At 41.9% G+C, this 10,299-nt stretch overlaps 1 protein-coding gene across 18 annotated transcripts in view; it reads left to right on the top strand.

The window, feature by feature from the left end:
• Positions 1–2,713, top strand: part of PAM (peptidylglycine alpha-amidating monooxygenase) — a 146,751-nt gene extending 144,038 nt beyond the window's left edge. For 11 of the 18 annotated variants that reach the window (XM_076363156.1, XM_076363165.1, XM_076363161.1 and 8 more), the window contains 2 exons: positions 1,170–1,226; positions 1,783–2,713. In XM_076363156.1, coding sequence (XP_076219271.1) covers positions 1,170–1,226; positions 1,783–1,964 — 239 coding nt within the window. In that variant the 3' untranslated portion in view covers positions 1,965–2,713. The remainder of the gene's footprint in view (positions 1–1,169; positions 1,227–1,782) is intronic. The other 7 variants (XM_076363162.1, XM_076363167.1, XM_076363171.1 and 4 more) reach the window with 1 other exon arrangement.
• Positions 2,714–10,299: the final 7,586 nt, after the last annotated feature.

Genomic DNA, 10,299 nt, shown 5'->3' on the forward strand with positions numbered 1-10,299 from the left:
CATTTACAAGAGATTATACATTATTGTTCACTACTACCTTGTGCATTTTTTTGAGTCAGACGTGTTTCCATAATGCACCTCCATCCATTGCTGTGAGAGCTTTAATTGGTACTTACAATGCTATGTAAATTTGTTCTTAATTAATTTTATATAATAACACTATTTTTGAGAAACTGGTAGACTGCAGTAGGAGCTTGATCACTACACTTGTTATTTTGTATGGCATAAATAGTTTTATCAAGATCTGCTCATCAAGAGAAGAAAATGTACATGGAATAGACAAATAATACAGTTCTGGCACTGGCTAGGACATACTGTGACAGAGTAGGTAATTCAGCAATCTAATATTGCTGTGCAACTAATTGGATGTATTTTATTTGAAGATTTCAGTGTGCACCTTCCTGACTCTGTGTGTTCAAACACGTTTAGCACATCAGATGTGCTAACACTCTACACAACTGCAGTACTGCCACTAATGGATATGATCTACAATAGCATCTTTGCATTCCATTTGGATTCAAGCAGCGCTTGAATTTACTGTGTCAAAGAGCATGGTACAGTTACATTGGTAAAAGTAAACTTCTTGCACAGACTTATGGAAACTGAGTAGTATATAGGAAAAGACAGTTTGGTCATGGCATTTAATTTTTCTTCAGATGAAGGATGGAAAGAGTTACCAGGGAGGAGGATATAGTTTGTGAGGGGGGAGAGAAAGTTCCTCCAAAATAGCTGAAGAAATTCACAGATCACTGTCCTCCAGAAAGCCAGTCTTCTCTGAAGGGAAACTGTACCATTTCAAATGTCAAGCTGTATTTTGCAGTGTGCTGGAATGTAGTTGTGCACGTTATAAATGACAAGGTTCTTGTCCTTCCTGTAAACTTTTCACAGTGACATAAGCGAACAGTTGAGGGAATGAAATTCTCAGAAATAACTTACATGCAAATCTTCTTAATGGCTGAATTGGCATAAACTGAACACCTGTGGTATCATAATTTTGTTAGGAATTATAATTTCACCTTAATCAAGAAGCTGAAAAGTATCAGTTTTGCTTCTTAGAGCTGCTGATCAATTTGTTGAATGTCTGTGCTTTGTATCAGAAAATACAGGTAATTCTTGAATCATAGAATATGATTTTTTTAGCTTATTTTTGAAATTACCTTATTTTTCAGCTGATGGGGAACACAAACTTGATTCAAGTTCAGGCAGAAATTTAGGCAGACTTAGAGGTAAGTCTAAGTCATTGAAGATGCTTTAAGGACACAGTAATGAGAGGGTTTTTTCTGTATTCACTTCTAGTTGAGTAACAGATTTGATGGAACTTTCTCAGAGGAAGGATTGGGGGCAAACCTCAGGTGTTTTCTGGAAATGTCTTTTACAACACCTTTCATCCGTCATTATCTGCCCACTGAAGAGGATGTGTCACTACCAGTGGGAGAGCAGTAGCTGTTACAATGAGTTATCTGTGGATCTGGTGAATATAATGAGGCACTTCGAGACCAAGGGCAAACTGGTGGGGACACAAACAGCCTGCGTAAAGACTTAATGAAACAATGGATGCTGAAAAAAAAGTTTGAAACTTCTACTTCAAAGATTAATTTCTTTCCTCTTTCATGATCTCTATACTTAGCTTTTGTGGCTTATGTGCTGATCTTTAAAAACAGTTTCTGGAAGGACACTTAAAGTAATCTCCACTGTACTGTTGAATGAGATTTTTTTGTTGAATGATTTTTATTCCCCCCATACAGTAAAGCAAACCTTATGACAAGTCTTTCCTTTCCACAGGGAAAGGCGGTGGTGGCCTTAACCTTGGCAACTTCTTTGCAAGTCACAAAGGCTACAGCCGAAAAGGGTTCGACCGACTGAGCACTGAAGGAAGTGATCAGGAAAAAGATGAAGATGATGGCACAGATTCAGAGGAAGAGTGTTCAGCACCTCCACCCCCACCAGCACCTTCATCATCCTGAAACCAGCCTTTGAGTTCTCCATTATATGATTCAACCCAGAATGTCAGATTCCTTTTCCCTTAAGCACGTTTAAGATTTTGTGTATTTAATTGTAAACTGTACTAGTCTGTGTGGGGCTGTACACTGGTTCCTTTAATTTTTGTTTGGTTTTAGTTCTGTTTTTTAAGTGGAGGAGTGTATGGAAGTTCCATATCAGTGCCATTGTTTTTTATGTGAACATCTTAATAAAGCAAACAGTCTTATAATTGCAGCACTGATTTAAAGCAGTAGTATTTTCTCATCTCAATTTGGGGATCTTGTAAATAAGTCTTACTATCTGCTTCATCAAAATATTTTTCCCATAACTATTCAGTCGCCAATTTCTGTTTTGTGCCTTTCCTCTTCAATGTCCTTAACCTGTTGCAGTACAGAGAAAATACAGTGCCACAAGAAAATGAAGCTGCTAAATCTTCTTCTATTTTTTTAAAATCACTAACATTATATTGCATTGAAGGAAAGAAAAAAGTCTCTATTTAATTTTTTTTCTTCTTCCTAACTTGATGTGTTTCTGGGATGTCTTATTTTTAGATGGTATCACTGTTAGAACACTATTTTCAGAAGCTGAATGTAATTTGTGTAATAAAGTATTCGCAGAGCATTAGCTGTCGGAGTGTACTTTGAAATTTTTGCATACTTTTAAGTCTTTTGTATACAACTTTTGTAAAGGTTACACAGACCACTTAATACAGTAAAAATTTTAATGTCTTCTACCAGCAGAGAAAAAGTGCTATTTTGTTCGGAAGCTGGAAAAATATTTTGCTATGTCACAAGGTTTTTTTTTTTAAAGACTAATAATTTACATACATGTACAAAGTCAAGCTTAAACATTTAAAGAGGAGTTTTACTTGTATAATAAAACTGCAGGGTATGTACTTTAATAAAACATGGTCACAGCTAAGAGGAAACCTGTGTCTCAAATTAAATATGCAAATTAGTCAGGGTAGGCATCTAATACGACCTGATTTGTAGTACTGATTTTCTTGTTTCTCCACACTTCCTTTTTCATTCATACAACAGGAGTCCTCAATCCCGTAATGTGCTCACTCATTGAACAGGAGACTTGCAGAAGACTTGCTAGATAATTATCCTGGCTGTATGAGTCATCTGAAGTGTGAATCATTGTGTGACGTCAGCATGATTTATCAGTCTAGTTTGAGGATCAAAGCATGATTAATTCCTTTTAAAACCTGTATTATGAGCAGAGTGTACACAGCTGTAATTGCCGCAGGTTCTCACAAAACAGCTTTCATTATCGTCATTGCAGGTGCTGTAATAGGCTATTGCTCGTGTTGAGCTTGAAAAATAGGCTTAAGGTTTCTTGTGGCGGCAGGTTTTGCAAGGTGTTTTTTGAGGGAATAAGGGTAATGATAGTAGACCAAAAGATAAGATTTCCTCCCCCAGCAAGATTTTATAAATCTTTTTTCTGGAACAAAAGCTTAAAATCCCTGACAGGTTGTTTTTTCTCAAGTATAGCAAAATCTCCAGGATAGCTGTCTAAAATGCTGGAGTACAGGCTCAGTTTCATGTGGTACATATTTAGTGCATACTCTGAGTTGCTTACTTTCCTGCTAATTTCTATTTTTCTAATGTTACGAGGAAAATGGCCTGTTTCTGTCTTGCTTTCAAAAGCAAGTGTTATTTTTAGCTGTGGCCTTGATCCCTTTGTATATGAATAAAAACAAATAAGGTAGTTGGGAAGGATCTTCTAAAACTGTCTGCAAAGATGACAAGTCACTAGTTTAGAGGGAGTTTTCAATGAGAGAATTAAGAGAGCTGTGGCAGCACTGCTATCATAGGTGGTGTATATGGCGTCAGTTCTAAAAGATGACAGGCTTTTCTCAAAAGCTATCAGTAAGGGCATATTTTTCTAACATTCGGATAGCTCACATTATGTCCATCTGATGTTGGGTGTTCTCTGCTTCCATGGTATTAGATCAATGAACATAACACGCAGCTGCCTCCTTCTTTCCTTTAGTTGATCCTTATCTCCAATTAAAAAAAATGCTTTGTTAGGTGGGAGTAGCTGAACACAGTTTAATTGCAATTACAAGATAAAACAGATTAATTCAGCATTAGTCATAATCTCTGCTCTCTGGAATTCAGAGGTTGGCCTCTACAATAATCCTGGGCTGCATAAAGAGAAGCGTGTCGAGGGAGGCGATTCTGCCCCTCTACTCTGCTCTGGTGAGACCCCACCTGGAGAACCGCGTCCAGCTCTGGAGCCTTCAGCACAGGAAAGACACGGACCTGTTGGAGTGGGTCCAGAGGAGGGTCATGAAAATGATCAGGGGGATGGAACACCTCTCCTATGAAGAAAGGCTGGGAGAGTGGGGGTTGTTCAGCCTCGAGAAGAGAAGGCTTTGGGGAGACCTTACTGCGGCCTTTCAATACTTAAAGCAGGCTTGTAAGAAAGGCAGACAGACTTTTCACCAAGGCCTGTAGGGACAGGACAAGGGGCAATGGTTTTAAACTAAAAGGGTAGATTTAGATTGGCTATTGGGAGGAAATTCTTTACTATGAAGGGGGTGAGACACTGGAACAGGTTGCCCAGAGAAGTTGTGGATGCCCCATCTTTGGAAGTGTTCAAGGTCAGGTTGGATGGGGCTTTGAGCAACCTGATCTAGTGGAAGATGTCCTTGCCCATGGCAGGGGGGTTGGACTAGATGATCAAGGTCCCTTCGAACCCGAACCATTCTGTGATTCTTTGATAAGTGCGTTGACAGGCAACAAACTACTTTCCAGCAGCAAGCAAACTTCAGCACCTCAAGTTGCATGCTGTAACTTCATACAGGTACGATGGCAGAAAATCTGAACCTGCTTGAATGCACTGAATGTTCTTCATCTCTTATCAAAGCTGCATCTTATGAAAACAATGTACCAGAGACTTCATACTGCAATAGAAAACTCATGTAAAAAGGAAGACACGAGCTTTCTGTAATCACAGCTCTAGTTTTAATAAGCCAGCAGACCATCCTCCATCCTAGCAGGTTCTATGTGCTAATATTGTTATTTATGTATTAAATGTTGAATACTGGTTATTCGATCTCGGCTAGTGGGTTTGGAGTGCATGTGTTTAATTTAGTTTCAGCAATTGTCCCACCTAAGACTACGCTTTTTAATGAACAACATGGAACTGCACATTTTAAGACTTCGATGACACTAACCTTCATGACTTGCTGATTAATCTTTTCTTAAGCCTTTTTAAGGTAGAAGAATCTCAGCTATTGTAGGGGCTGAATATTTTAATTAGAATCAGGCTGATGAAGTAGCTAAGCACCTTTCCCTGTGGTAGTACTGTATTGAGCACCTCCCTGTTTTGAATAGTCTGACATACTGGAAGTCCTTCAGAGCGATGGGAAGGCGGCTGCTTATCCACTGGTAAGCACTGTCGGGCGATTCTCAGCAGCTCGCTGCGAACCAGCTGTAAGTGAGGGCGGAGCGGGGCAACTGCAAACTGCCATGAGAAGGATGCACTGAGCTGTAACGTGCAGGTTGTCACCCAAGTCACCTGAAGGTCTCCCAATTAAATGAAATTACCATCCCAATTAATCAGCTGTCCTTGCCACAAGTATCATTAGGTGTAAATTGATTCCTTGGGAAGCATCTTGATTAAGTAGAGTTTTCTAATTAAGCAGTGCACTGTAGTAGTTAATGAGGATTTATAGATCAATGCAGTAAATTGCAACAGCTTCTTGCTTGCCAAAGCTAGATTTATTTATGTTTTATCAGAACTTTTAGGCCAGTAATGTCTGTCATGCTACATAGGATTAGGATTAAGTGTGGGTCATGGTACAGAGAAGGGACTTCATTGATTTCTATCTTGCCATTCAATCACACAGGTGGGAAGTTGTTTGAAAGACTACGAATGTATTAGCAACACAAGCTGTGGGGAGCAGATCACTGCTCAGCGATTCAAAAGCAACTTTACTACTTAATTGCACATTAGGACATACTTTTAAATTTGAAAGACTGTGTTATGATATAGTGCACAGTTTGTGTGAATTCATGTAATGTACTAACAAAAAAACCTTCTTCCTCTTTCTGGACATGGTGGCTGGAAAACCTAAAGGAGCGTCCAGCCGGCTTTGTTACACACATATTTGGAGAGGTACAAGGGAGAGCTGCATGGGAGTCAACTCGGAAGCTGCACTAGAATTTTCTAAATACTACAGGTCATGAAGGCACGTTTGCTGAACTGCTCCTTTCTTTAGCGCCTTTCCACTAGTGTTTCTTATTAATTAGTTGCATGTGAAGCACAACAGCCTGCGAGTGAAGCTCGCTCTGATTTCATTGTACAACTTGTGAAAAAATAAACAGATGATGTAGAGGCATTTTTTTTCTAGGGAACTGTGCCAAAAGTATCATTTTAAAGATGCAGTGGAGCAACTTGTTCGTAGCAAATAATCAGTGGTAACAGCTCAGCAAACCAGAAAATTTATTATTAATTAACAACTACATTTATTTTTCAAACTGAAACATATGAGAAACCTAAATCTTTTTTTTTTAATTAGAATTTAAGAATTTTGTCAGCACGGGGATAAGGCAACCCATATACCCAGCCGTAACAGGATAAAGTTGGTGCTACTTAACATGTAGGTTTTAAGAGCAGAACCCTGCCCTGGCCACTGCGTTCCTCAATGCTTTGATCCCGCCCCGCCCCCCCCCCCGTTTGTTACTGCTGCCTTCAGCCATGGCACGTGCTAAAACTGCAGCTCAAGAGAAAACTGCTTTCATTAAAAAGGACTGAATCCCACAGTTCTGCCCCGTTTCCGTGAGCCGGGTCTCAGGCCGCCCACCGCGCCATGCCTAAGGAACCGGAGGGACGGCCTGCGTCCCGGCACTTGTAGGCGAGCTCCTGCTCTCGCCAGCCAGGGCTGAATGAGCACGGAGAGGCGCCCGGCTCTGCGGAAGCTGCGAAGCTGTAGTGAATGTTTGCCACGGCTGGCAGCTACGGTAGAAACTACCCGGTGCACAAGCGGATTAATTTTGCGCTGTAACTGACGCCGGTGAAAGGTCAGTCACGCAGCCTTCACACAACGCAGGTCACGCTGCTCCCAGAAATATATTTATGCTTCCATAATCATCATCCGGTTGCGGTTTTTGCTGTAACCAGCCGATAATTTTGCCGAGAACGTAGCTCGGGAGCGAAAGACTGGCAGAAACGAGAGGACGGGCGGCAGCTCCGACGGGCGGCAGCTCCGACGGGCGGCAGCTCCGACGGGCGGCGCCAGCCCGCCCTGCCGCGGGGGCGGAGCCAGCGCCGGGCGCGCTCCCGCGGGGAGAGGCCGCCACCGCGCGGCCGCCTCAGCAGGGCGGCAGGGAAGGCCGGGTCGCGGGCGGGCGCCCCGCAGTGAGCCGCTAACGTCTGCGGCGTCCGGCGCGCGGAGGCCGGGCATCTCAGAAGTTGAGCGCGGCGGCACGATGCTGTAACCACCCGCCAGCCCCCGTCCCGTTCCCGTTTAGTCTGCTCTCCCTTTGCCAGGCCTTTACCCTGTGGAAGTGATGGGTGATCTGACCAGTTAAACACTCAAAATCCATCTGGTGGGGAACCCCATGTATTATTTACTGCGTATCACTGAAACGCTGCACAAAATACAGAACTCGTTTTCTTGTGGACTTCTCTACTGGGGCTTTCATCGCTATGCCTGGCCGCTTTGTGAAGAGTAATGACTTTTTTTCAGTATGGCTGGGAACTGACATGGTGCTGTTCACTTTGTACAGAAAGGGGGAGTGAGGCATAGAGAGTAAAGGTATAAATTGTCAAAAAACATTGACTAATTTTAAGTACCGAATTTGTGAAATCTGGATTATTTCCTTTTAACCCACTTACTTAGATACCACTTTTTTTTATTCACGGCACTGCCGCTTGCCACCAGCTGCAGCTCTGAATACTCCAGCTCTGCTGCTGAAAGCTTAGAGATTCTTGTCAAGCACCCAGAAAAGGACCACGCGAGCAACAACTGCTAAATTACGGAAATTTGTATCCAGCTGATCTGTGGTCCGTTCCACTAGCAACCTGTAGCAGGGCAGCACTGCCTGGCAGGCTGGGAATGCTGTATTTCCTACAGCCTGTCTTGTTGATTGGCTGCCAACGCAGCAAGGTTTCTGCAGATCCCTTCGTCACCGTAACACTTCTTTGCGCAGCGTCAGGGCAGAGTGGACTGCACACGACTGCAGCCGGGAGTCCTGTGGGAAGATAAACGCATGAACCCATCCTCAGAGCCTGCAGTAATGCCTACTACAATGGGACACACAAGTAGGCAGCTCAGGCAACGTGAGTGCACTTGTACTTGCAAATGTGGTCTCCGTCTGTGTGCAAGTAGAGAGGCGGGAAGGAGAACTGAGCGGGGAATGCATCTCTCAGGATTAATAGGCTCTGAATCAAATGTTTTAAAATTAAGTTACAGTCTGGATGCTTCTATCTGGAAGAGCCTTCCTTTTCATATTAAAGCTTTTCGTGTACTGCTTTTCATTCCGAATGTCTACATAATTTGATTACCAAGATTTCCACAGTAGCCCAGCAGGTCTTCTAATATGTGTAGAGGAGTCTAATACCCATTTCCTGAAGACACTGCTAAATCCTGTTTATTTGTGTCAATTTTAGCCTTCTAATTTAACACAGCGCCTGGTCTTGGTGACTTCTAACATGGCATTTCCTTCTGTTGAATTCACAGGTGGGCAGCGTACTCTCAGGCCAAGAGACAATGATGACAGCTGCTGATGTGCCTTGCTGAGTTTCCACCACCTGGTGAGACTCTAGAGCTTGCGTGTTTCATTTTTAGCTAGTCCAACAAGTTAACTGAAATCATGCACTCCACTCCAATCCCAAAAAATATTCTATCACAGATTTTGAAAATACCAATAAGGTCTCTAATTTGCATAATTAATTTGCATAATTATATTATGCAAAGATTCTGACGTGAGGTCATTAGAGTAATGATATCTCCTGCAAAAGGTCATTGGTATGCATGCTGCACCCAAGCAAATGAGTAAAGGAAGCTTATCTCGTTCTCAGAAGTGATATATCCAGAAAATTTGTTAACTGCTTGCTGTGAAAAGCAAATAATGACTCACTGGTGCCCTCCAGCCAGGAACATTTGGTTCTAGGGAGAAGCAGCAAAAAATTTTACAATGTCTGTAGCTGGAAAGCAAGAACGCCTTAACACAGAATGGGCAAACACTATACAAAAGTTCAGGAAGTATTCAAACAAAAGAGGAATGGTTTTCATTCCACAGTAAAACACTCTGAATGTTTGTACAGAGTCTTTTCACTAGCAGACGTTTTTTGTGGTGTTTTTCATCAGACTGAGCTGGTAGTTAGCACTACTAGCAAACGCAAAGGATAAATGTTCACAGTTCTGTGCTGGGAGGTATAAGGAAATCCGCACTTTTCCTTCCATGCTGTACTCCCTTCTATTCCTGCCCTCTAAACAACTTGCCACGAGGGGGCACAAACTCTATTAGAAAACAGAATTTCTAATAATTCTGTTATGAAATAGTCTTTTGCTATTGTCCTATCATAAATCAAACCTGTGTGCCAGTGAAAAAGAGATGACAGATGGTCATTTGTGCATTATCCAAGTTGGTTAAAATACAAACCAAAAGTAGGCAGGTCACGACTCACTGTGGTCACAAGCATACACTGAACAACCCTTTGCTGTGGCAAACGTGCGAGGGATTTCTCTGCGCTTCCCCAAGCACTGTGTGCTGCTTGCAGTGTCTCAGGTTTCCTGGTGGGTTTTTTTCAGTTTCCATTGATTGTTTTTCACATCATTAGTTTGAAACCCCTGTACTTTATTTCAGTGAACCTCCCACATACAAAGAAGGCCCTATTTAGGTACGCTGAAGAGGCACTAATGCCTGCCTAATACAGTAGATCAAAATTACCAGGAAGCTGAATGATTATCATTACACAGTATGTTAAATTTTTCCCCGTTTTCCTATTCCACTGTCACTTTCTCTCCAATGTAGCTTTAACAAGTACACAGCACTTGTGTTGCCCCAGAGCTTTCCCAGACAACAGCTCTGCTGTACTGTATGCAAATAAAGAACTGATCAGTTGAAATAAAAAAAAAAAAATTAAAAAAATGGTTTTCTTTTGCACCTAACAAAGCAGAAAGGAATCTTGCAGAGAGCTCCCTTATTCTCTGATTTCATCCCTGACGCTATTATTTTTTTTTTGCGTGCACTATAGATATATACATATATTGCATGCACGCACACACATAATGTATCTAACAATATACCAAATCCATCCTAGCAGAAGATATCACTTTAGGCAATAATCATAGCGGAA

The sequence above is a fragment of the Aptenodytes patagonicus genome, chromosome Z, assembly GCF_965638725.1.
Source record: "Aptenodytes patagonicus chromosome Z, bAptPat1.pri.cur, whole genome shotgun sequence".
Taxonomy (NCBI): Eukaryota; Metazoa; Chordata; class Aves; order Sphenisciformes; family Spheniscidae; genus Aptenodytes; species Aptenodytes patagonicus.